This window comes from Microcebus murinus, chromosome 3, assembly GCF_040939455.1.
Source record: "Microcebus murinus isolate Inina chromosome 3, M.murinus_Inina_mat1.0, whole genome shotgun sequence".
Taxonomy (NCBI): Eukaryota; Metazoa; Chordata; class Mammalia; order Primates; family Cheirogaleidae; genus Microcebus; species Microcebus murinus.
The window spans coordinates 23,499,937-23,527,500 of record NC_134106.1 but is presented as its reverse complement, the minus strand read 5'-3'; the positions used below and the strand labels follow the sequence as shown (position 1 = coordinate 23,527,500).

General features: G+C 49.8%; 1 protein-coding gene across 1 annotated transcript in view; it reads left to right on the top strand.

Moving 5' to 3' along the window:
- Window positions 1-27,564, top strand: part of ALK (ALK receptor tyrosine kinase) — a 646,976-nt gene that overhangs the window by 587,685 nt on the left and 31,727 nt on the right. The window contains exons 12-16 of the mRNA XM_012788333.2: window positions 10,426-10,588; window positions 18,566-18,716; window positions 24,190-24,321; window positions 24,931-25,075; window positions 26,415-26,597. Of these exons, the coding sequence (XP_012643787.2) occupies window positions 10,426-10,588; window positions 18,566-18,716; window positions 24,190-24,321; window positions 24,931-25,075; window positions 26,415-26,597 (774 nt within the window). The remainder of the gene's footprint in view (window positions 1-10,425; window positions 10,589-18,565; window positions 18,717-24,189; window positions 24,322-24,930; window positions 25,076-26,414; window positions 26,598-27,564) is intronic.

Below are 27,564 nucleotides of genomic sequence, written 5' to 3'. Positions count from 1 at the left end.
ATGAATGAACTGTGGGTGTGTGTGTTGTGTACATGTGCAGGCAAGTGCACATGTGCAGATGCACACAGGTGTGCAGGCAAGCATGTGTGCACATATGTGCATGGGCACACGTGGGTGTACATGCATACACATGCGTGCAAATGAATTCAATCTGCAAAACAAACTGGAAGAACAACATGGAAAATTCAGCAACTGGAAAGTTTGTGTTGTAGAAAGAATAAAGGCGATATGCCCCTCCTCACTTAGCCTTGGGCTTGCTATATAATCATAGGCCAATTGTTTAATTTTGCTACACGACTGCATATCTTATGAGATAAAAGTAACAATTCTTCCCCCTTCCCTATCTATCCTTTCATCCTACTTGTAAGGAGCTGAGCTCCCAGAGGGTAGAGATGCTACATAAACGTATTAATTAAATACATGGAAATGGAAGGCCTAGACATTCCCAACCCTGTACATTCAATATAGTAACATCCTTTTGTTAGATTTCTAATACCTCCCACCATCCACCAAATATAATATAAATATATCCCAAAACTGTGTCACAAAGGCTTCCTGTAGCTCACTGCCCCAGCCTGACACACAGAGGGCATAGGGCCACTTGCACGCCTTCAGTGGGCACTCAGTGCAAGATCAGACCGAATACAGGAGGGCCGCTGAGGTCCTGGGAAAGCACGCTGGACGGCAGGGAGAAAGTGAGCCAGTGCTAAGTATTTGTACCTGGGGCCATTTAGTGGAGGGTCAATGACCCCCAAACACCTCATTGAGTCTGGGTAGCACTATCAGGGAAAGGTTGCCTTATACTTAGCAGGCTGTATCAAAAATAGGCAGAACATGATGTAACAGCAGGTTCTCAGCACTGGTCATTGAAGATGTCCCTAAGGTGAAATCTGAAAACCCTGCAGCCCAAAAATAGCAATGTAGGTGAGGAATCTGACCAGACAGACGGTAAAGAGGAATTAAACATAGCAAATGAGCTCCAATTATTCCTACATTATGATTTTTTTTCAAGGATTCTGGGAAGTCGGCAGTGATTATGATAAGAGCATAGTTTTTTTTGTTGTTAATCTTTCTAAATCCCTATGTAAGAAACAGAACAACCATATTCAAAACTGAAAACCCATGGACATTTACAACCAAATTTGATGATAAGGTAGTCCACCCCAAACCCCAAAATACAAGTGAACGAGGCCAAAGCACCATCAACCACAAGGCCTGTGTAGATCGGCATCTGCACGAGAGAACAGACAGAAAGCCACAGGCTGCCTTACAAGCCTGAGGACAGGAGAACCCTGAATAGCCAACAGATCTTTGCTGAAGTCACAGAAAGCTGATCTGAGAACAGCTGCTGAAACTGGGAGAGGCCTTGCCCAGCCCAGCGGTACCCAAGTGCCAGGGGCCCATGGCCAGATCTGAAGGGCCTGGAGCCACCTGGCCACCAGCCTCTTTTCACGACAGGGTCCACACTGAGAAGAGATTTCTGGAGTGAAATCGATATTGAGTAGGGAAGGGATGATAGAGACTATAAATGAATGAATGAATGAATGAATGAATGAATGAATGAATGAATGCCTAGCTAAAAAGAAAGAAACAGAGCCAGGAACCCCAGAAAGCAAACTGCCGTATTTTTGAACATCACATGAACAAAAAGAGTAGACCGAGGGGAGCCCTGTGAAGTCAAGCAGCTCCTGAACCCTAAATGTTCAGGAAAACTAATTTCCTATAAAAATATATAACAGAACGGTATGAAAATCAAATCTCACACAAAATTACAATAAGAAAAAAAAGGCATCGAGGGCAGAATAACACCCTGCAGAAAATGAAAGACATGCCTACAGGTCAGGTCAGAATTGATACTTTCTATTTCAAAATGGGCTAAAAGACACTAAAACAATGATACAAAACATGAAAAATATGTAAATCAGTATAAGCAAAGCTCAGAACTTTAGGGGTAGAAGTCAGAAAAGAATTTAAAATAAAAGAAAAAACATTTTCAGAAATGCAGATTAAACTAGAAGGAATGAGTAGTCAATAAACACAACAGTTAATGCCTGGCAATAAATATTAATAGAAGGGGAAAAGAGGTAATGTTTAAAAATCAAAAAGATGACCTGTATCAAAGATAGGCAAGGGAGAGATAACAGGAGTACGTGAAGAAGAAAACCAAAGAACTGAAAACAAACAAAATACTTAAAGCTGTAACTCAAAGAAAATATCCTTATTGAAACTACTCATTAAAAGAGCACACTGTATACCTAAGAATATTGACCCAGAATGAGCAATACAAAGAATATTCTAGTAAAATTGCTGGACTTTAAAGAAAAAGATAAAAAAATACTTTGGGCATCTAAGCAAGGTCCCAAGAGATTTATTAAAGAAGGAAATTTAGAATATCAGAGTTTTTTTATAGTAACGCTTTATATCAGAAGAAAATGGAGTAGGATATTTAACATATTCTAAGAAAAAATATATTATCAACACCCATGAATTAAAGCAATATTTTTCTATGAGCATTTTCTAAGTAATTTATGTTAAACAAAAAAAAGGTTTAGACAACAAAAATGACTATAGAATTATCAACATAAGGACTGACATAGGCAAGAAACATAAATATTTACAGAACTATGACTAAATAAGGGTTAAAGAGGAGAGAGCATCATATGGAATGGCCATCTGCCCAGACAGTGTAGATAAAGCACAACTATAAGAAATGATAGGAGGATGGAGGGCATTATACCAAAAACAAATTTTAACTGCTCTCAATATTTATATTAACAATGGTTATAGCAGTAACATAAACATTGTTACTCTGATACTGTTGTGTATATAAAGAAAGGTAAAGTAAATGAATAATTATAGAATATTCTAATTCCATTATCACATGTGTTTATAAGAGACATGATTCTCAGTGTGGAAAAAGAAATGCAGATGTACTATAAAAGAGGTTAAATAAAATGTCCTGTATTCCTTAATTTGAATTGAAAATATCAATATGAACTCATGAAGTGTTTTGTCATATACATAAGCATATTTTATAGAGATGTATGTTTATACAGATATACATATATGTACAAATATATTTCCTAGCACTATTCACTATAGACTACTAGAAACGATCACCAACCCAAGAGCAACAAGCTTCTATAGCACCCAGATTATGTTCTTAAAATACCTTTTCCCGATACAAAAAACAAAGGCTTTTGAAAAAACAATTGATTTCAGGTCTGGAGAGGGAGCATTTTGTCATATCATATATATCACACCAAGGAAGGTTTAAAAGTCTACTAGAGTCATGTCCAAAGGATGCAGGAGGCTACCACTGACCAAATCATTTGAGCTTCCAAAGGATAATTAAAAATTAATTAAAACTCAAAAATATTTAAATTCATGGATTTTAAGAAAGAATTGAGCATATATCCTGCCTTTCCTATATGAACTGTATTACTAAGTAACCAAATAGTACGTGAGGGGGAGCCTCTCTTTATAAATATAGCCCAATTAACAAATAAGAAAAAAGATAAATAGCATTATTTTGCAATTCCCAATAAAGAAATGGATTTAGGCATTGAGCTTCAATAAGCGCTAACATCAAAAAATAAAGCAAGAATCAGAATTAATATTCCCTGATGAAAGACCATCACCTGTAGTCCTGCAAAGAAAGGAATCTATCTAGTTGGCAATTTGCTAGACAGAGGAATGTAATGAACTGCACAATGGAGATGCCATTAGCAAAATCCAGACTGGGAAATGCCACAGGTCAAATGGCCCAGATTCTTCAAAAGATAAAATAAGGAAAAGGAGTAGAGGAGGCTTCTGTAGACTTAAAAAAACAAAATTTTTTGTTAAATTTTAATGGGCAAAACTAAGCAATAGTATCTAGGGATGGTTCACACTCAGGTGGTAAAACTACTGAGAAATGCAAGAAAGTATTTATTGTATCAGCCAGAATAATAATTCCTTCTAGGAGTTAGGAGGGGGTTGACATTGGAGAAGACATTGAAGGTCATCTGAAGTGCCTGGCAAAGTTCTATTTCTTAACGCAGGCAGTGGTTAAATTGGGTATTTGCTTTATAATAACTCATTAAGTATACATTTGCTTTGTGGATTTTTCTGTATCTGTGCTTTATTTTAAGATAAAAAAGCTTTAATTTTTTATTGTTGAAGGATATCACATTATTAGAGTGAACTAGTTTAATTCAGTGCACACTTACAAAAGTGGTTTCTTATCTTTTTTGCCCTTGCAATCAAAGGAATAGGCCAGGACTTTTTAAAATGAAAGTATTTGTTATAGTAATATATACCAGGTGATCTAATTTCATAGCTTCTCTTTCATGGTTGGTGAATTGCCTAGCTCAGTGTAGTGCCAGTGTCAGATTGAGTACATACGTAGAAGGAGGCACTGCTGCATTGTTTAAAGCGTTGAGACTCGTAGTAGCAATGTTTTAACCTCACAATATGTACTTATTTTCATTTTGCTCTAATAAAAGAAAAATTGATTTTCATCATATATGCTAAAGAAGGGTAACTATTTTCAATTTATAATAAAGAGTGGTGTCATATACAACTATGGGTGGGGGAATAATGATTGTATTTACTTGGATTTGGGTCACGATTCTTATTTACTAAATCAAGGGTGCCTGTCAAAATATTCTGTATGCCACAGTTTCCATGACGTTTGGTTTGGTTAATGGATATGGATAAAATGCAATACTATGGATCAAAATCAAAATGGTTCAAATGATCCACATGAGCTATTGAGTGCTCTTCTGTGGTACAGCACACATAGGCCTCCACATAAGGCTTATTATTGTGATTAATAGTGATAGGTGAGAACTGATTTTCCTTTGCATCACGCTTTATTTCTTTGCATCGAATTGAGCAGTTGAGAATTGGCTTAGTAACTGTAGTAAAACCAGTACAATCACTATCTAGCCTATTTTTTTTTTTTTAGCATTTTGCTGTTTATTACTAATTGATTTGTTTCTTCTTGGAGGGTACTGCAATATACTTAAAATGAAACCCAGTGCTTAATGGATTTTTCTTTACTTGACTGTCTATAACCAATCAGTATTTTGATGTTTGTGGGTTCTTTATACAATTTAGGTGTGAATGAGTATTAAACTATGTGTCTAGGGTATGGTATGTGTAAGAACAAGATAAAGCAGTTATTTCTTTCTCTCTCAAATGAGTATTAATAAAACAGGTTGGTTTGTTAAGGGAAGAGGGAAGAGGCAGGCTTGCTCCCTGCACTGCTGCCATCCTGCTCCTCCCTGGGGGCCATTTGATCCTCCTACAGCTTCACAGAGCTTCAGGGACCAATGCAGCCCCTCAGCAGGAGAAATATAGGGCCCTTGGACCCTCAGATTGGCAGCTCAACATCAAGCCCACCTCACTGCTGGTCTCACTGTGACCTTGATCTTTTCTCCAAAAACCAAGGTTTTGCCTTGCTGTTTAGGACACAGTCTTCTCTCTTGTTATCTCTGCTGCCTGACCTTGCAAACATTCCCGCTGCTAGGTTTCCCTTTTGACATTGCCTCTCTCCCCATGGTCTCTCTGGGGATCAGGGCCCTGACCCTGAGCACTTGCTTTCTTTGGCTGATGCCTTAACCCTGTAAAGCCCACAGTCCGGTAGGCTAAGCTACCGCAGGGGCCACCGTGGCACCCTGGCCGTATTCTCACTGTCCCCTTGTGTTGGCCTGCCTACTCTCTGGGCTTGAGCAACCTTGACATGGTTTGTCCTGGCTACAACTGAGCCCCAGGTTCAGGAATTTAAAAAGCAAAACACCCAGAAAGTTTCCAAGGGGATTTCCTGGTGCTCCTAGAACCTTTTCAAGCCTTGAACTTAGAAGATCTTTTAATACATTTAATTCCTGGCTTCACCCATTATCCACTCTGTGTGCTGCAGGCCAGTCACTCATCTTCTCTGAACTTGAATTTCCTGATTTTTAAAGGAGATAATATAACTCTACCTTTAACACTACAAAGTTTCAGCAAGGTAGAAGGCATTTAATGCATGCGTGAAAGCATAGTGCCAGACCCATATTGGGTGCACAATAAATATTGAGAGGTTTTGCCCCCTTCATGTGTGGAGTTTACTCTTCAGGTGTCTAAGGTTCAGCCCCAATCCCACCCCTGCCCCTCACCCAGAAGGAAACAAGTCAGGAAACAAACAGCTTCTACCTGGGGACCAAAGCTCACCTTGACTTCTCCTGTCCCCTGGAGCCATTGTTGCTAATTCTCTTGCCTCTCAGGTTCTGGACCTGTTTGCTTTGATCTACAAGCTTGTGCCAATGCCATCTTCTCTGGTGACACTTTTGAAAATCAGCCTAGCATCTGCCTATCCTTCTTATGGTTCCAACTCTACCTGCCTTAGCTTAGAACTGGTCTCATGCCTACCCTGCCCAAAGTACCTGCCAGATCCTTCCTGCTTCTAGGGTCCCCTGTTCCAGGTGCCTCCTGAGGGGCCCTCCTAGGCCCACAACAGTTAATACCACCAGGCTGGGGGCAACAGCCCACCCTCGGGGAGTCTGTTCCTAGCAAGCCTCTGTCCAGTGCTCGGCTGAGGGAGGCCAGCCCTGTGTAGAGCACCCTCAGAGGGACACTAGAAATAAAGCAGAATAGCAAGTGTCTCCTTATTCAAAATCTCAGGTACCCACAGTTCTAGGGAACTCGGCTTGAAAAGCAGATGTTAGCATTAAATAAGGTCCTGAAAAGGACACAGGGGATCAGAGACTGTCACATTGGGACACCCTGAAGAGGCTGGACGGCTTCAAGGCAGAAAGCTGGGAAGAGCTTAATCACCACCAAAGGGTCTTTGGACAAAGAAGTAAGAACCCTAAATTTTGGTTCCTTCGCCAATGCTGGTCTGCTCAGAAAAGTCACTTCCCCTCCCTAGAATGCTGGTTCTCCCCTGGACACTGAGCGTACAAATCTGGTGGAGTATCGGATTCTCTTGGGAAGATTTTTACATTTTACAAGTATTGCCTTCTCGTTCCCACTCAAGATCTACTGAATCTGAATCTCCCCGGCCCTAGGATCTGTATTTTAAAGGTCCTCAGGTGGTTTAGGAAACACCGAATTCAGAGATCTTCAAGGTCCCATCTTGCGATGACAGTGTTGATGTCAATGAGGTTCCAGACAGAATGAACAGGGGGAGCCAGCGGGACACAGTTTGAGCAAGACTAGCGCACATGCTCGAAGTAGGACAAGCTCTTGCACAGTGAGCAGGAAACTCAGAAACTCCACCTCCCCCCCAAGAAGTGGTGCTGGTGGGAAACATAAATCGATTCCAAACAACTCTGGGCAGATTTATGAGGGTTAGAGCCATCCAACGGAGCAGGGAGGACCACCATGCCTCGAAGCAACAGAATTCTGGCTGGATGAATCATGAGTCTGACCTGGGGTGGCAAACCCTCTATTCCCATGGAATCCACTTTAGAAAGAACTTCTTCTCTGGACCTTTCCGTCTGAAATCACTGAAAATAAAAACAAAGTTTGTGTATAGAAACCACCTGAGACTAATATATGTCCACTGAATTGGGAAAATACGGGTCCCTTTATTGAGAAATGGCCCTAGAGTCCTTCCTTTATGGAACAGGGGACGTAAATCTCAATATTGGGTGTCTGTTTCCCACAGTAAGAAATTGAACATGAAGTTACACACTTTTTAAACTATGCTCATTATGCACCTCTAATGCTGAAAATTGTGCTAAGCACTTCGCCTAGGTCATCATTTTGTTCTCACAGAAAGTCTAAGTAGTAGGTGTTACAATCTCCATTCGTTCAGATGAAAAACCTGAGGCTCCGAGAGGTTATGTAACCTGCCCTAGGTATCACAGCTGGTCAGGGGCAGATCCTGGATGAAAAAACTCAGCCCATCTGAATGCAAAGCCCATGTCCCTCTTCCTACCTCATCAGATGTCCCCCTGGGGCCAAAAAGTAAAAGCTGAGCACCTCTGGGAACTTGTCAGAACCTTTAGGACAATGTTAACCAAGGCTGAAGTTAGAAGTGGGTCCCCCTGAAGGTGACACACTCAGATAGGGTGCCACACCCATAGATTTGGCTCTCTTCCTCCGCACGCTCTTGAGAAAAAAATATAGCTACTCTTCCATCTCCAGGGTTGAATTAACTGCATGACCCTCCACGCTTCTGCTCCTAATTGATGAGGCCGCCCTGCCCCAACACCAGGCTGCTTGCTACAGGCACAGACCGGTCTGTCTGCACAACAGGCTTCAAGGAGCTGGAGATAATGGAAGAGTGGGTTTTCCAACTCTTTCTGAGCTTGTCTTTTTCTCCCTTCCCCTATCCTCTTCCCCAGCCGGCTGAGTTTTAATTCCCAGGTGCTGCTGACACAGGATCCATATTCACAGAAACTCCCCCGGCCACATGTACATGTCCATGTCTGGGACAGCACCAGCCCTGGGTGCAGGAAGGAGTCCCAGCCATGCTCAAACTTTCAGAGTCTGTGACTTTGCAATGAACTTTCACACCCCCTTCCTTCTTTGGATATGCCAGTCCAGCCTCCTTTACAGACAAAGGAATTAGGTCAAGGTCCCCCAATGGATCAATGATGAGGCTACCCCAAACCCAGGTGTTCTTGCTAATTCCAAAACCCATGTTCTTTCTGAGTCACCCCTTGGGCACAGCCCACATATATATTTTTGGGCACTGGAGTGGGTAAAGGGCAAAAGACCAAACAAGCTCTACTTAAAAATGCCTTCTGTAAAGATTCCTCCTTTGAGTTAACACATTTGCACCCTTTATAATACAAATGTATCAGATGATTAATAATCAACCATTCACACCAATTAGCCATTCTCATTACCTTCCAGTCCTTGAAATGACCTTCAAAAGCCAAATAGAAATCAACATCTTTATTTGAAAAAAAATAAAAGAAGCCCATCATAGTGCCCAGGACTCAGTGCTGAGCAGCGTATGCAGTAGAACCCCAACCAGAACTTCCGTCTCCCAACCTCAGGGCAGTGTGACCAAAACCCACCACAAATGTCCATCGTTCAGGTCATCTATCCTGCCCAGCATAATCTCAATCTGCAGTTTATAACTGGCAACCCAAATTAACCTTTCACATTTATGTCATTAAATTAGTTCAAAGTCTTCAAAAATGTTTTCACTTTAAAGTTTTAGTGAACAAAGCTATGTACAACCAAATTAATTTTTTCATCATCCTCTGTATGTAGAATTCAATTGAATCTCTCTTTAAAGAGAATTTCTAGGCCGGGCGCTGTGGCTCACGCCTGTAATCCTAGCTCTTGGGAGGCCGAGGCGGGCGGATTGCTCAAGGTCAGGAGTTCAAAACCAGCCTGAGCAAGAGTGAGACCCCGTCTCTACTATAAATAGAAAGAAATTAATTGGCCAACTAATATATATAGAAAAAACTAGCCGGGCATGGTGGCGCATGCCTGTAGTCCCAGCTACTCGGGAGGCTGAGGCAGAAGGATCACTCGAGCCCAGGAGTTTGAGGTTGCTGTGAGCTAGGCTGACGCTACGGCACTCACTCTAGCCTGGACAACAAAGCGAGACTCTGTCTCAAAAAAAATAAATAAATAAAAAAAATAAAGAGAATTTCTGCAATCTTATGAGATTTTTGTATTCTAAGTAAAATTAATTTATCAAGAACACTTTCTTCTTTTTAGTGTTTGTAGGTTGTAAATATGTTAGAATTCTGGCCAATTCGAGATCTGACAATTCCCCAAGGTCTGGGGTGGCTCAAAGACAGAAAGTTTGGAAGGAAATGGCCCGTAGAGGGGGAGGGGTGGAGAAGGGTCTGTGCTGTGTGCCCAGGAGGCCACCCAAGGACACTGGGTGAGGAACAGAGCACAGGAAGTGGGTGAGGGGCTGGGAAAAGGAGGGGCACGCATCAAAGACAAATTTGACCTGTTGTTTTTTTAGTTTTCATACCCTCTGTTGCACAGAGAGCCTGAAAGCTGCTTTGGTTGCATTTCCAAACACAGCCTGGTTGTGTTGAGGAGGCCGAGCCCTGCCCTTCTGCGGGCCTGCTGGGAGTGCCTGGCAGACAGGCCACGCCGTGGCCAGGGTGTGCGAGGTGTCCTGCTCCCACCGCTGGCCTGGGTCCCGAGCCACTGTGGAGTCATGAAGCTGACACTGTGTCCAACTCACTCTTTCAGTCTTCTCTGAGCCAAGAGGTTCCCATTGCACATGTCAAGCAGGAGCAGGTTAGATGCAGTCACAACAGCACAGATTGAGCACCTGTTGTTATCCAGCACTGTGCTGGACTCAGTGAGAGACTGCCTGTGACCGTCCCACCTGAAGGGCCCTGACCTTGGTGCTGTCTTAGGACGTGGGTTTGGGGCCATGGAGCAGACACCTCAGAGGCAACCCAGGGAGGCCCACGGAGCAGGGAGGGCCCGGCCAAGTGACTAACTGCCTCTCCTCTTGTGCCGCAGTTCAATGGCTGTTCACCACGTGCGGGGCCAGCGGGCCCCACGGCCCCACCCAGGCCCAGTGCAACAACGCCTACCAGAACTCCAACCTGAGCGTGGTGGTGGGGAGCGAGGGCCCACTGAAGGGCATCCAGATATGGAAGGTGCCAGCCACCGACACCTACAGGTGCGTATGGAGGAGGGGGAGGCTGAGGGGCACACCCCAGCCTCCTAAAGAGGACTGGAGTCCCATTTATGGGGATGCCCCCAGGTACCCCGGGATCAAAGGCCACAGACTCTGGCCCATAGTGGGGTATAAGGGCTGGAGTTGGGGAGATGTGGGATAGTAAAATATGGCAACAAAGGAAAATATATCCTTTGTCCTCAAGGAGCTCACAGACTGTTCATGGAGATGATATGCATGCATGAGCTAGCCTCAGAATTATTATTCACAGTGAGAATTGCGGTGGACTGGTCTTTGAATATTACTTGATGCTCTTCAAATGTGGCAGTGCACGTAAAATGTTTGGGAAACAGAAGTCTGATGCATGTGAAAGCTGATGTTCTTTTCCTTGAGCTTCTTTTCCTGGGCCTTAACTGTTGGAAAGAAGAGTGGGCTGTTCTGGAACGTTCTCCCCAACCCCACAATATCCCACTAGAGCAAGACCGGCCTGGAGGGAGGCCTGGATCCACTTGGCCACTTTGAGGCCATGGTACTAAAAGATGCCACCCCAGGAATGTCTGACTCTGTAGGTCTGAAGTGGAGCCCAAGAACAGGAATTCCTAACAAGTTCCCAGGTGATGTTACTGTAGCCTTTTAGAACCACTGGGTTTGATCAGGCCCTGGACTTAGATAAACCTGTGCAGCCCTCAAACAAGCTCTGTGACTAGGCAGGGCCTCATTTTACAAATGAGGAAACTGAGGCTCAGAGAGCCAGGGGCCTCCCACAGTCACACAATCAGTAGCAGCCTCAGCCCCAGGCTTCTGAGGCATGGCCTCGGGCAGCCTCCACCGGCCCTGGCAGGACTATCGAACCGAGAAGGGTCACCCTCCGGCCTTGCTGGTGCAAATGCCACTCAAGGGTTGGACATACGGGTGGGGAGTGAGCTTTCCTCCTCCGGCAGCCCCCACCACCCACCACTCCTCAGCCCCCTGGGAAGGAAAGGGGCTTCTCGCATTGCCCTGTTTTCTCTCTCTAGCTTAACATATCCTGTGGTAGCCCCCTCCCTGGGGCCTCAGGGTAAGTGAGTTGAGGAGCATCCTAAGTGCTTTTTAAACAGCGTTCTGGGCAGGAACACTGTAACAAGGTTTGGCTGCAATCAGATTAGCTGCTCCAGGTCTGCACACCCCAGTAAATAGCCTGGAAGATATCCGGCCACCCCTGACCCCACTGCACCCAGCAAGCCAGACCTCCCCTTTCTGGCGAGCCCACCCCACGTACAAAAACCAATAGGAAGAAGAAAGCAGAGGGGTTGGGAGGTGCACGAGGACCCCCACAGCAAGCCCCTGGTAGAGCCCGTTGTCCCAGTCCCACCCGGGGAAACTGCAAAGCCAGCACTGCCCTGCTACCGGACCCACAGAGGGGGACAAACAGTCCGGAGATGCTTTGTTGATGGGGAGGGGTCCTCTGGGTCTGTGTCCCCCGAGACAATGTGAATCGGGCCCACTTCCAAATTTGCACATGTTATTTAATCCCTTGAGACTCTGTTTCCCCATCGGTGAGAGGCAGGGTCTGTCAACACCAGGCCAGCTGGTCGTGAAGATGACATGCAAGGACTGAGCCCGACGCCTGCAATCGGCAGGTGCACCCCGGCCTGTGGTCAGAGCAATCGGCTGGAGCGACGGTGCCTCGGGCAGCGGGCAGCAGCCAGACGGCGTTTCCGAGAGCAGATCTGCCCCACAGCCAGCTGTCCTGACTTTTCTTTCTCCAAAGACTTTTTTCTGACTTCCTCACATGAGCCCTGTGTTCTGAAAGATTGGGCCTGCCAGATGAACTATGCTTATTAAATAATAATTAATTCATTTTCCCATTTATTATTAATCACAGCCATATCTAAGTCTCATCAAGAATCTGATCTGCATGAAGCACCGCAGAATTGCCACATCGCATTGCGAGAATCCAACCAAAATCCGAGAGCTGTTTCCACTTATGTCTTTGAAATATTGAGACTCGCTCATAGCCCGGCAGTGCCCGGCAACTGCCTCATTATAAGTATGCAGAAGGAAACATTTTTCCATTGAAGCAGGACATTTTTGAAATGTCCAAATTAGTGAAGGGGACATTTGATCTGCCCTAAGATAGGACCACAGCAAAATGGAAGAATCAAAACCAAGAAATACTGGGCTTGAGTTTTCGTCATTGTTGTTTTCAAATACTTGATGTTTTAACCAAATAATGGCTCCAACAGATATTCCTGACTTCACCTCATCCTTGACCTTGGATGAGACTCGGGTCTAGGATGACAGTGTCTATTGGTCACATAACTTAATAATCAAAGAAGCAGACACTTAATGATTTCCTTTTTAGACCACATCAGAATGTCCCCAAATCAGAATATCTCTGTTGAGAAGTCAGTGTCCTTTTTCTGGAAACCTTTTTCTCCATAGTAATTATTATTATTTAGTAAGTGCAGTTCATCTGGTGAGAAAAACACGGGACACACCAGAGGACATGAGAAAAAGGTGCTTGGAAACAGAAAGGCGGAGCCCCTGCCCGAGAGAATCCATCACCCTGGAAGTGCCGTGCCGGCCACCGTGCCTGGTGGCTGCTTCAGCCCTGGGACGTGGATGGCTTCTGTGACTTCTCTGCCTGTTGGTCATGGAGGTGCAAGAAAGGATGCTAACACTTATTGAGCACCTACTTTCTGCCAAGATGGGACCACCATTGCCTGGGACTTCCTCAGGGACGTGTACAGTTGAAAGCACCTGCACTACTCTTAGCTGGTCTCTTACCTGGGCCCATCTCCCACCCTCCTGCTTTGCCCACACCACAAAGGAAGGAGGGCCGGGCAGGAGAAGACAGTGGCTGGCATGGGGCTCCGGAGCAGCCCTCTGACCCCATCTCTCCCCCGCCCCCAGCTTGCCCTGCCCTGGATTGACCACTTTCTCTGTCAAAACAATGAGGGCTGACACAGTCACTATCTCTGAGTCCATGTGTCCTGGTGTCCAGACTTGTTCCCTCCTCCTTTGCAAATCCCAAGGAACCATGATAAGCACCTATTAGGATGCTGGCCCTGACACCAAATGTACAGAGGCGATTAAGATCCAGTCCCTGCCCCAGAGGGCTGCAGCCCGTGGAGGTGGTGGGCGTGTAATGTGGAAAGAACTGAGTGGAGGTTCGCACCAGGTGCTGCACCAGGAGGTTCAGACCAGAGGCCAGGAGAAGGGCACTGCACCAGCCTGAGCTCATATATGGCGTCCACCAGGAGACAGGCACCTGGGTTCAGTTTGAAGGGACAGGAGTCATCTACAGAGAAGCAGGGAGGGCCGTGTCTGCTGCGGGCACAAGAAGTCAGTGCTGCCTGAGTCCTGGGCAAGGCCAGCCCATGAGAGCCAAGGGCCTGGGACTGGAGCGTCACCCCCAAATGTCTCCAGCCCCCTCTGGCGACAGCGTGAGGGTGGGGGAGAGACAGCAGTCCCGTCACCCAGGCCAGAGTGGAAAGGGCTCAGCCAGGGCAGGGGGAAGATGACGGAGGGGAGGGGCCGGGCCAAAGGTGGCTGCGAGGTTGGGGGGTAGGACCAGCGTGATTTGAGGACAACAACCACACTCTTGCTGGAGACTGAGAAAGCGAGGACAGTGAGTGGCAGCTGCTCTCCTAAGGCACCTGGCTAAGAAGGAAAGGCCACGGCGACAGGGGCCTGACAAGGGGGAGTCCAGGCCGTGCTCTGAGCAACCATAATGTCTCAAGGGTGGGAAGCCACTGTCATGCCAAGAGGAGAGCATGGATTATGAGGTTCATGCTGGGGGACAGGGGTCAATATCCTCAGCACCATCATAAAATGGAGACCGATGGCAGCAGAGCCCAGCTCCAAGCACTGCCTGGGGTCCAGTGACAGTCTGTTTGACGTGCTCCTTGCAGGTGTCGGCCACCCTCTTCTTCATCTCTCTGTCTCCCTGCGACCTGCCTGCCTGCCTCCCCGGGGCTCAGCACCCTTCTCAGCCCCCGTTCCTCCACACACCTGCTCCCCCCACACACAGAGCGCACGTATAAAAACATTTGTCAAACGCAGCCCACAGCTCCTGGTGGCAGTTCTCCCATGGCTCACTTGCTCTCCATATGTAATATACAAATGCCCTAGATCCCAGCTGAAGCCAGCTGGCCTGGGCCACAGCTGTTGCTGATGGTCTCTGTCAATGACACTCATTTCCCCACCTGGCTCCAGGGCCCGGCATATGGAGCTGGGTGACGCCACCATCCAACTCAACCCACCAACAGCCACAGAGCCCTACTGTGTGCCAGACACTGACCCATGGAGCCCCACTGTGTGCCTGGCATTGAGCCATGGAGCCCCACTGTGTGCCCGGTAGGTGCTGCAGGACTGGTAGAGAGGACTGAGACCCTGGAGCCTCACAGTCTCTGGAAAGATCTCCAGGCAGAAAAGTTCAATAACAGTCCACAGTGCCAATCAAGGTTTACTCAATGCTATCAGAGACATCATGGCATGATTAATCGCAAAGCAACTGTGCAGATACCATCGCTATGAAAGGCACAGGGCAGGGAAAGTCAGAGGCGGAGACACTAGGCAAAGATCGATGGACTGCAGGCAGAGTGGAGTTTGGATTCAACTTCTGCCACCAACGCACCGTGTGACCTTAAAAGTTGTCTTCCCTCCTCTCTGGTGGCTCCATCTGCAGAGGGAGGGTGTGTAGACAGAGGTCACTGAGGTCTCTTCTGGCTCAGAGGTGCTGCGCTGGTCAGGAAGGTGCTGAGGGAAGAGGCAGACCATGAGCCTTGGTCACTGATGCAACAGGCATGGACCCCCCCCCCAGGACAGCCCCACCAAGGAGCAGGTGCCTCCACAACTGGGCCCTTCAACATGACCCCCAGGGTGTCTCCCATCTGGATGATACGACTGTGCATCAGATCAGACATTTCCTGCTGACCAAGCCCTGTTCACACTCGCACGTCTCACATGCTCTCCAGTAACCCTGCAGGACGGCGGGGCAGGTCTTACTACCCCGATGTCACAGATGAGGAAACCAGGGACCGGCAGAGAAGGGAAGGGACTTGCCCAGCATCCCACCAGGAGTGACAGGCGGATCCCAGAGCAGAGTGCAGGTCTCCTGCTTCTCCGGAGGGGGGCGCAGGACAGAAGTGAGGCACGTCTGCTCCTCTGAGTGGGGTCCACTCCCACAGCGTCCCTTCCCAGCTGGGCTGGACACGGCCAGCGTGCCGCACACCCGCTGGGCACTCATTTCAGGATCCAGCAGGCAGCCACTTTGATTTGCTGCTAATCCTTTATTTAAAAGAGATTCACAACTCAATTACACCAGGTAACAATAGCTCACGGTCAATAATACAAAACACAAACCCAATAAACATCCATTCTGACCAGGGAACATGGATTTAGATGAGGAAAAACAAAAAAATTGCAGCATCAACTCATCGAAAACAGTATCCTGTAATTTCCAGTAAATTGGAATCACTGTGAGTCATTTTCCCCACTTGAGTGGCAGGTATATTAATTTCTTGTCGCTTATCAACTATCAAAAATAAATTGTTTACAAGGGATGGGGAGAAAGCCTCAGAGATTCGGTCAGAGGTGGTTGTTGCTGTGTGAGTTTGGGTAACGCGATTCTCAGGGGCAGGGGCTGCAACTGGCTCTACAGGAAGGCAGGTCCTGGCAGAAATGGGACAGCCTGGAACCCAGGCCCCCTTGGCCATGCCCTGGTCTACCTACCTGGTCCCTGTCTCATTCACTTGCCCCCTTCTGCCTCTGGGAGTCACCCCCGGGAAAGAAGTGGGCAGGCCCACCCATGGGGTACATCCTACCAGCAGCTCCCGTTTGTCACTCACTGGTACCCTGTGGCATTGGGGTAGGTCCCTTATGAGCATTATTTCATTTAATTCTCACAATGACCTTTCAAGGTAGGTGTGATTTTACCCCTTTTATAGATGATGAAAAGGGGCTCAGAGGGGGTAAATAAGCTACCAAGGTCACACAGCTAGTGGCCAGGATCAGGGAGATCCTGTTCCCGGCCCCAAGGCACAGAGCGTGGAGTTTGGGTCCAGGTCTGTCTGCATTCAAGCCCTTGCTCTTTTCACTGTGGACACCCCACTTGCAAGGAGTTCAGCCTTGTAGTAGCAACTAAAAGTGCCAAAGAAGTGAAGCTCTCATGGTGGGACTTCAGGCCTCAGGGGGCTGATGCGGGAGCCAGTCCTTCCCAGGACCCCCACAATTAGTGCAGGCAGGCAGATGCCTGCGCCCCACAACTTTAAGCCAGCCCTGGTCCAGGTTGGAAATGTGGAACTGAGGCCACCACCAAGGAGAATACAGTCGAGCTGCTGACACCTGGCTCCTTCTGCCACCTCTTTCTGCTTGTCCGAGAGTCCCATGCATCTGCCAGCTCCCCGAGAAGCTGACCTCAGCCCTCCACATCCACCCCCGGCCCACAACCATCTGCCACAGTCCCCCTTCTCCCTCCTGGCCAAGACCACCTGTGACCCTCACTTTGGACAGAGATCGCTGCTTTCTCGGGGTTTTAACCCATCACCCCCTTTTGTTGAGCCATGTGGTTTGGAGAAGAAGACATGATTCTCCTCCTGCTAGGGAAGGGGCGGGGGCTCCGAGAAGGCACATGGGCAGGAACAGGGTGCCCAGTCAGGGAGCCCCAGAGCCCTACACTTTGTCCCCTCCACTTGGCCACCCTCTGATAGGACTTCTCCTCGTAAGGAAGACGCCTTCCCGGTCTCTTTGTGAGCTCTTCAAGGGCCTGGATCTGTCCCAGGCGCACACAGCCGCGTGTCATTCCTGACATTCCATGTACGCTCCCTTCAGTGCCCGAGCACCCTCCAGGGCGACGGGCACGGCACAAGAGTCTCCATTTACGTGCCGTGGAGACCTCGGTCCTCGCCTGCCACATGAGCAACCCCCCGACGGAAAGGCCTGAGCTCCGCCTGGGAGAGGGGAGCCCCTCACACACCCACAACGGGGCGTCTCCTAGAACCGCGTGTGGAGAAGACGCCGCGTGCACAGGGGCCAACGGCCTGGCCTCCCGTCATGGTTTTTCATCAGGGACTTTGGATCTGAATACACAGAAACTTGAAAACCCTCCCATTCCCTCCCCCTGACAGCCGGTCCCTGGGGAGGCGTTCGTCAGTCGGTGAGCGGCCGCCTTCAACACACCGCTCTGAACAGGGTTAGGAAGAGGGTTCTTTTCTCCCCATCGTTGCTTGACTTCCTGGAAACAACAGAAGAGGCGGCAGAAATAATCTCACAGCCCCGAGCTCTGTTTTTATTGTCATCGTGATTGGTTGTCTGTTGTCACCCACACATTGCTCCAGAAGGAGCCACCGGTGGGTTGGGAATAAACAGCCCTTGCTCATAGACACTGTTCTCTGTCATTCCATGAGGAGCCTCCTTGTTTCCAGCCTCCTTGTCTCTCCTGCGGGGAGACTTTAAAACACTGTGCCAAGTCCGTTACTGCTGCTACCATCATTAATAATAATACTCATTGAGTGCTTATTCTATGCCAGCCACGGTTCTAAGACTACATGTCTTAATTCCTTGAATCATCATGGCGTGTGTGGGCTAGGAGGTAGGTTCTTTTGTTACCCCCATTGTACAGATGTGGAACAGGGAAGTTAAGTTACTTGTCTAAGGTCACATGAGTCCTTTAATCTGGGACCAGGAGACAAAGCCACAGTGGGGAAATCCTAGGTATTCGGGAAGCCATCACCCCAGTACATTCATCATTAATACAGTCTCTCTCTCCCTCCCCCCCTTTTTCTCTCTCACACCCCTTACTGTCCTTCACCTTCCCAGCTCTGGGACTGAGGCAACTCCCTGTCTATATGTAAACGTGACTGTCATCTCCTGACAGTGGGCAGAGGAATCCCCCGTTGGCCTCCCACCATGATGGCAACGTGCGTGGCTCACAGGAGGCTGCTGGGCTGGCAGGGACAGGGTGAGTCTTCAAACCGTGGCTTTGTCTCGTTGCAGCATCTCTGGCTACGGAGCCGCTGGCGGGAAAGGCGGGAAGAACACCATGATGCGGTCCCATGGCGTGTCTGTGCTGGGCCTCTTCAACCTGGAGAAGGACGACACGCTGTACATCCTGGTCGGGCAGCAGGGGGAGGACGCCTGTCCCAGTGTAAGTGCCCGGAGCAGGGGTTCTGCTCCACACTCACCCAGGCCTGGCGGAGGCCTCTTGGAGCCACCAACACCCACTACACCCCTTCTGGACGGGCCTCGTTCTGCCTGCAAATGCACCTCCTTTTCCAGGGTCATTTGGGTGCATAAGAAAGCAGGTGATGGGTGGCTTTCAGGCTTTCACATCCCCACAGGGACTGAGGCTGAGGTGTGGTTTTCATGAATGACTCTTAGAACAGAAAGATTGGATTTTATTTGAATGATCAAATGGTTATTCTTCTCAGCAGAAAGTGAATTGCAGACCACCTCCTGAACTTTTTGGCTAGACTGCTGCTGTCCTTAGAAACAAGAAAATACCAGGTTAAACATTTTTTTATTCAGCTCAGAATCACAGACTCGTACCCACAAACACACACACACGTACAAAAAAAGTTCTGAAAGGTACAAGTAACACTAGTTATTTCTGGGAAAAGGACTGGAGTTTGGGGGGCTTTATCAATAATGTCTAAAATGTTACAAAAAGAATGTATTCATATATTATTTATTATTTGGGGATTAAAATCAAAATAAAATATTCAATGCATAGGCTCAGAACTAGAAGACCATGTAATCCCTTCCCCCATTTTACAGATAAGGAAAACAAAGACCAAAGAGCTCAGAGTCACTCACAGTGCAACACCGAGCAGGGACTGTGGGCTCCTGTTTGTGCTATGCCCTGCACTTTCTTGGGCCTTGGTTTCTGTGGCCTTCTTCCCATTTCCACCGACAGCCCTATCAGTGGACAAGCCTCTGCAACCCCAAAGACAGCCCGTCATCCTGTTTCTGACCCTGTAGGAGGGTCCAGCTATCAAAGAGAGAGAACTCCCACAGCAGGAGCTGAGGAAGCCCAAAGTGGTCTAGACAAGGAGACACTGAAGACTGACTAAGCAGCAGCCATGCAAACTCCCACCGCCCCAGTCTTTTGCTTCTTGCCTGGGTTGGGGACAGGCAAGACCTGGCAGTGCTGGCTGTCCTAGCAGGAACTCAGCACCCTACAGGGCCAGTCTCCCGGTGGGCCAGGCCTCACCCTCACCTGAAGCACAGCTCCTGCCTGGAGCTGTATTCCTGTGTTCTAGTGCCCAGGACCCAGGGCTCCTTCTCCAAAAATTTATTCCAGAGCAGCCTTGGAGGAAAGATGTAGGAAGAGGGGCCACCAAGCAAGCAGTTCAATCCCACAAAATAAACTCAGGGCTCCAAAGAGCCAGGCCCTGGGCTGGGAGTGAAGGGGCATCCAAAGGCAAGTTCAGCCTCCCCTCCTGCCCCTGCAGAGCTAAGACAAAGCAGTAGGCATAAGCCAAGCAAGTGCAGCCTTCTGCATGAGAAATGTCTCAACTCCAACTTTTATTTAGCAACTATAATCAGAACTTTTCAACCTGATATAATATATTAAGTCATTAAATTACAGGCTGCTGTAATTTTCACGGGAATTTATTGAGTGCTAATGTAATTCTTTCATCTAAGCAGAAAGATTACATTGACTTCTGCAAGGGACTTTTACTTGATTGGATTGTAATCAGTTATGTCTTTTCACAGGACCGCATCTCTTTTTTTAATTCAATTGTAATCTACTTGTTCCTTAGAGTTGCTGCACTTTATCATTTTTATTAATCAACCTACTTGCTCTCAAACTTTGTGGATGCGCAGGGAGTTCCCAAGCGGGCGGGGGAAGGGGATTCTCAGCCAGGGACAGCGGGCAGCCCCCTCTGCTGGTCGGGCCGGGCATAGCATGGGCTCGTGGAGAAAGTCGCTGGTCTTCCACTGGTGTTCCGTGAGGCATTGTTAGGAAAGGGAAAAAGAAAGATGGTTTTCAGGTACCCCCTCCATCTCCAGTTCTCCCATAGCAGAAAAAAATCATGCCTAGGGATGATCCTCAAGAGAATGAAATGGACTCTAAATTAAACCGCAGGCTGTGGCAGCTTTGCTGGTGCAACTGCACATCTGTGGGGAGTTGCTCTTCCTATGTGCCTGGCCACACCTGGGCTCCTGCTACCTGGACTGGGCTCCCACTGCCAGAAGCTCCCTCCCCCACCACACACACACACACACACACACACACACACACACACACACGCCCCTCAGCCTTTGTTTCTTCCAGTTCCTTCCAAACCTCACCTGGAGGCATGAGTCTAAATCAGGATTTCTCAACAGTGGCACTATTGACATTTTGGAGCATGCAATTCTTTGTGCTTGGCTGGAGCGAGGGACTGTCCTGTGCATTGTAGAGTGTTTAGTAGCATCCCTGTCTTGCACCCACTTGATGCCAGTGACACACCCAAGTAATAACAATCAAAAATGCCTCCAGACATTTCCAAATGTCCCCCAGGGAACAAAATCACTGGTCTTCACTGGTCCACATGTTAAATCTCACCACTACCATTGCCTGTGAGCCAAATATTGTGAAGGGCCAGCCCACAAGTCAGACAGCTCCCAATTCATTCAAATGTGTTCAACAAATATTTATTGAGTACCTACTGTTGCCAGTCACTGTTGTAGGAACTTGAGATCTATCAGTGAACAAAAGAAAGCTCTCTGCTCTCAAGCAGGAGGAGGAGGCAAATAGCGGACAGAGTGACCCGGCAAAGGCTAGGTTCCCAAGGTGAGAGTGTGCCACTCACTTAAGGAACAGCCAGGATGGAGCAGAGGGAGCAAAAGGAAGGGTAGGTGACAGATGAGGTCAGAGGTACTAGTGCTAGATCAGGCATTGTAAGGACATGTTTGAGCCATGGGAGGGTTTTGAATAGTGGCACAATGTGATAAGTGTATTAAAACACTGGCTCTGGCTGCAATGTAGACAAATAGGCACCAGGGCAGAGTCGCGGCAATGAATTCAAGGGCTACTGCATTAATTCGAGCAAGAGCAGGGTGGTAACCGTGGAAATGGTGAACGTAGTTGAATTTTGGGCATATATTGAATGTAAAATCCAAAAGAATTTCCCGCCAGATCAGATGAGGAACTGAGCAAAAGAAAAGAGTCAAGGGTGCCAGGAAAAATTGTGTCTGAGCCCTCGGAAGAAGGGAGCTGCTGTCACCTGTGCTGCGGGACACTGTGGAAGGAGCAGCTCTGGGACAGGATCAGGCGTTCATGGCCAGACACGCTGAGCTGTAGAGGCCTGGGGGGCAGCCAGGGGGAGACGGGCACACAACAGGAAATATACTGCCAGAATTCAGGAGAGAGATCAGGGTGGAGACATAAATTTGTGAGAAATCAGCATAAAGTTGAGTCAGGATGAGATTGCCGAGGGTATGGCACAGATAGAGAAGAGGACCAAGGACTGAGCCCTGGGGACCTCCAACATTTAGAGGTGAGGGAAGGGAGAGAAATGAGCAAAGAAGGCCAAAAGAGAGGAGCCAGGGAGACAGGAGGGGACCCCAGAGGGCGTGGAGTCCTGGAAGTCAGGTGTATGAACTCTGCCAAATGCTGCCGCTGGCTCCAGCAAGATGCAGACTGAGACTGGACCACTCCTTGTCCTCGCCCAGTGTAAAGAAGATGCTGCCCTCCTGGAGCATGGGCAGTAGGGGATGGGCGTGGGTCCAACCCCACCCCAGCAATCTCCAGATTCTGTTCAAGGGGAGAGAGCATCCCCGAGTAGGTGGAGGCCTCGCTGCTGCCCCCCAGAGGAAGTGAGCAGAATCTGGGGGGGCTGGACGCTCTCAGTACCGCTGGTGCAGACTGGGCAGCCCCTTGGTTACAGACGAGGAGGCAAGTCCAGAGAGGTGAGGTGCTTCTCCCAACATGGTGGGGCTGCCAAGAGCCCAGACGGGACCCCGTGTCTTGTGCTCTGCCCAGCTGCCAGTCCACATCCCCTCCCCCAACCCCAGGCCCAGCGTGGCCTTGTAGCTCACGCCCGGCCCAGGGGGCAGTTACTATAGCAAGGTCTCCCCCAGCCCAGGACAGCGCTGCATACACACACGGAAATGTCAACTCTCCACGACAGCAATTCAGAGCCTTCTACCCACACTAAATCCACTCTAAAAAATATCAAATTATTTCCATCATTAAATCCAAAATGCCATAAAACAAATTGCATCTCAGCTATTTATCTGGAAATTTCTCTAGTACTCATTGCTGGCACCCCTGAGTGCTTTAGCACAAGGAGTAGCTCACGATGGATTGCCATGTCCACTGGCTGGTTACACAGCAGCATCGGATGGAAATGTGATGTTTTATTGGCTTCTTTTCTATTAAGTGAAAGAAAAGTCATTTTGCTCTGAGGTTGGGCTGATGTTCAGAGGATTCATCTGCGCCGTGGTGGCTGGCAGGCAGGGGTGGCCATTCTTCAAGCACTGCCCTCTTTATTCAGTGGTTCCCGGCTTTTCTGTGTTACAGAAATTTCCAGCACAATCCCAGGGGTTCTCAGGTTCCGGAGCCCCCACCAGGACCAGAAATGAACCTAAATCAAATCATAAGAGCAGCCATTTATTCAGGCCCTAGCATGTGTGACACACTGTACTAGACACCATACGTGTACTACCCGAAGTAAATACTGCAGCTGCCTGGGGTGTCTATTCCTGCTCCACACCGGAGTGTCAGAGGGACCGAGTGCCTCCGCCACGGTCGCCCGGGGTGGGCGGGGGCCCAGGCTAACTGCAGGTTTCCTCCCTATTCCCCGTGGCAGACAGGGGGCTCAATTTATGATTGTGCCAGGCATTCTGGGGGCGAGAAATGGGACATTAACTGGGAGGAATGAGAGAACGAGATGTCCAAAGTGGAGAACCGATTTTCCCAAAGATGAGCGAGGAATGAAATCTGAGTCTGGCTTCCTGTTGCTTTTTTTTCTCTTCCCATGAAGCCTCAGAACTGCAGCCTCTCAAGAAACCTCAGTGGCTGCTGGGACTGCATTCAAGGCTCCAGCCATGATCCGATTGTTCCGTTTAATTCCCTCTACCTGCCCTCATTTACCTGCCCCCCAGCCCTATCTCACCATATAGGACCTTTGTCATCCTGTCTTCAGAGTCTACAGGATTCAAACAGGTCCTCCTGGACAATCTGTCTGTCCTAAAATGGACTCCTCTGAGCCAAAGAGACCTTTGGGCTTTTCCCGAAGCACCCACTCGCCTTCTTACCTCTGAGTAATGCAGCTGTCTCCCCCTGGAATGACCTAACTTTCCTCTACATTCTGTGCTTAAAAAAAAAAAATAATTCCCTGTCCTTCAAGGCCCAACTAGAAGCTCCCTCCTGCAGGCAGTCCTCTCTGATCACTAGTCAGCAACAAAGGCTCACTTTCTCCCCACAACTTCTCGTATCATTTTGTCTCTCAGCCATCCTTGCGGTCCTTCCCTAAGACTGCCCAGAGTGACCGTTAGCACCTTCTCAACTCAGCTGTAAGCTATTTGAGAGACAGTCAGATCCTATCTTGAAGCATAGACACTCTGCCTGTTGGCAAGTGGAGAACCCTGGTTTGGACACAAACTTAATGTGCTTTTTGTTGCTACAGACAAACCAATTAATCCAGAAAGTCTGCATCGGAGAGAACCACGTGATAGAGGAAGAAATCCGCGTGAACAGGAGTGTGCACGAGTGGGCAGGCGGAGGAGGAGGTGGGGGCGGAGCCACCTACGTATTTAAGGTAAGTTCTTCCGCATCACAGTCCCAAGAAGGGCAGCGATTTCTGTGCAGCCCTGGACTAGAACCCTTGGGTGCTCTGATCCCCATTTAAAGATGAGCAAACTGAGGCCCAGAGGGATGTGGGGGTGCCTGCCCAAGGAAGGGCAGGCTCTGCCCTTGCTGACTTACAGGCCCGATTGTCACTTTACCACCTGATTTCAGAGTTCCAGGGGGCCCCGCTGTGCCCTCCTGGGCCAGCTTTCTGTCCCGAGGTGAACTTCCCTGACATCATCGCAGCCGGGCCAGAAGCTAAAGGCAGGGGCCTCCTGCCAGGTGCTCCCACGGGGACGGCGATGCTGAGAGCTTAATCTGGAACTTGCAGTGGTCAGAGCCGGTGGTTCTGCCTCCCTGATTGAACCCCGGCTGTTATGGAAGCTGGTGGGGAGCTGATGGGTTATTGTAGCGTCAGTCCAGACCCCTCAAGCCACCTTAGGCCACCAAGAGGTCACCAGGTCACCCCACTGCCCAGCAAACACTCGGTGAGGTTCAGACATTTAAACCAGGGCTCAGGGTCTCCAGGGGCAAAGCGCATGGCTCAGTTTCTCAGTTTCCAAATGTCTCCCCTGGCCAGATGAAGGACGGAGTGCCCGTGCCCTTGATCATTGCAGCCGGGGGTGGCGGCAGGGCCTACGGGGCCAAGACAGACGCGTTCCACCCAGAAAAACTGGAGAATAACTCCTCCGTGCTAGGGCTCAACGGCAATTCCGGAGCCGCAGGTAAAGCCCCCGAGGCCCGCCCCCTCCCAGCACACCTCCCAGGGACTGGGTGGGCTTCAGCTTGGTCCAATGCCATTATCACCTGAAAGCGTCTTTGTTATTGGTAGCTGAGATGCTGGGAGCCCTGGATATTGGTACCACCATCAAGGGAGGGATGGGCAGGCAGCACCCTAGGGGCCCACAGGCCACCCTGCCCACCTGGAGCTTGGACCTGCAGATAGGGTCACTGAGAAAAAGCAGCAAAAAGCGGCCTTCAGTCCGACAGCTGACCATCCCCAGGTGTTAACGAAATGCAATTGCTAGAGCCTCCCCCTGAGGCTCCTCCTTCCTCCAGGGGCAGGTAGGATCCCCAGGCAGGGTGTGCGCTGATGAAGGAAATCAGGGCATAGTCAGGGCTCCTAGGTGTGGAGGTATATGGGGTGGGAGGATATCCTGGAACCTCAAGCACCAGCAGGAGAGGCGAGTTGTGGTCAGCCGTTGCCAGAGCCCAGAGCAGCCCGGGGCGTCCGCAAGCACAGCTCCCGAGGCTGCCTCTCTTGCCAGGGTAGCACCCATCCCTCTCCCGGGGCTTCTGCCCCTGACCTTGGAGCAGCTCATGCCTGGCCCTGGGGCAGCCCAAGCAGGCACCGAGAGGCGTCTGCACACGCGTACTCTGCCTCTCGAGCTCCTGACAAGCCCACATCTGGCAGTTTGTGGAGCATTTCACACCCTGTCTCCTCTGACCCTCACGCCACCCCCACCAGGTGGGTTTTATCATCCCCGTGTTACAGGTGAGGACACTGAGGCTCAGAATGGGGAAGTTCTTGCCTAGGGTTTCCCAGACAGCAAACAAGAAAGCCCCTCGGGCCATCTGGTGTCTAGTCCAGGATTCCTGCAAGAAACGTCAGCACCGTGACCTCTGCAGGGTTCTGGCAGTTGGCTGCACAAAGACGGGTGCGTCCCAGTTCTTGTTAGGAAGAGGAGAAGCTAACGAAATGAAGGCCCAGCACTTCGGGGGATGTAGGGCACAGAGAGAAGACAGAGGAAGGAGTTTGGTTGTGGCGCTGCCACCTCTCCCCTGCCCCGTCCCTGACCAAGCGCACGCCCTGCTTTTGAGCCAGAGAAGTGTGGTGGGGAGCAGGGATATGAGGACTGCTCTCACCTGGACGCACTCGGCTGTGGCCAGACAGGTCTCCCTCGGACAGCCTCTCCTGGTTTCCGACTGTGGACTCTGGAGCCCCCAGGTCCCACTGAAGAAGGCCCCCGGGAGCTGGGGCTGGTGGAGTGCCCCTCACAGCTATGGTCCCGCTTCCTCTGCCAGCGCCAGCTCCTCACAGCCCTTCCTCGTCTCTCCCTGCAGGTGGTGGAGGTGGCTGGCATGATAACACTTCCTTGCTCTGGGCTGGAAAGTCTTTGCTGGAGGGTGCCACCGGAGGACATTCCTGCCCCCAGGCCATGAAGAAGTGGGGGTGGGAGACCAGAGGGGGTTTCGGAGGGGGTGGCGGGGGGTGCTCCTCCGGTGGAGGAGGCGGAGGATATATAGGTAAAGATGATTCGTGTTCAAGGTGTCGCTCCCTCCCCCTTAGTCCTAGGCACCTCACCTCTCTTCCCCGTCCCAGCCTGCCCCTGCCCCCCCGGCCCCCCCGTGTGGACTGTGACTGCACGCCTCCCTCCCCGCCGGGGACCAGCCAGAGGCAGGGTGTCGGCTTCCGAGCCAGCATCCTGCCTCCCGGCTCCCTCAGCTGCAGCATCAAGAGCCCCTGGGACTCTTGATCTCCCCGAAAGCCCAGGACAAAGAGGCTTTGGCTTTCTGGAACATTCTCTGAGCTGCCCATAAGCACTCGCTGGCATGGGACCCTCGGAGGCCAGACTCCCCCAGCCTCCCTATGGACGGCCTGGCCAAGCCGGCTCCTGAAGGGACTGGTTTGTGGTTTCACAGACTCCGCCCCCCCAGCCCCAGCCCCCGGCTGCCAGAAGGCCCCGCTGTCCATGCTGAGGGCAGCTGCTCCCAGCCGCCTCCTCTGGGTCTCCGAGCACTGTCGGTGGAGCCTTCTGACGCTGCAGGGCTGGGATGTGGAGCCCCGCCCCACAGACTAGGACGAATGCATGCACGTGCTGTGATGGTCTGTCAGTGTTTTGCTTTGACGCTGTGTGTAAGATGCTCGTGTTAACCACGCGCTCGTCTTTCCCAAGCCCTGGGTGGGAGGAGGGGCCCAAGGGGGGAGCCCAGAGGTAACCCCACCCCAGGTGAAAGGAGGGACAGGAACCTTAGGGCACAGGGGCTCATCTCCCCCAAGCCCCAACCCTTGCCAACGGGATGGGGAGCAGCTCCTCAGTGCTACTGTCCTGACGGGGTCTGGAAGAGGCGCCAAGGGCGTATCCCGGCCTGGGGAGACCAGAACTTTTGGGATTCTTGCTCACGTTGACTGCTTCCTGGTGGGGCCCAGCAGAGCAGTGGCAACTCCCACATGGGAGCCGGCTGGACCTGGGGGGGAGGTGGCCACACACCT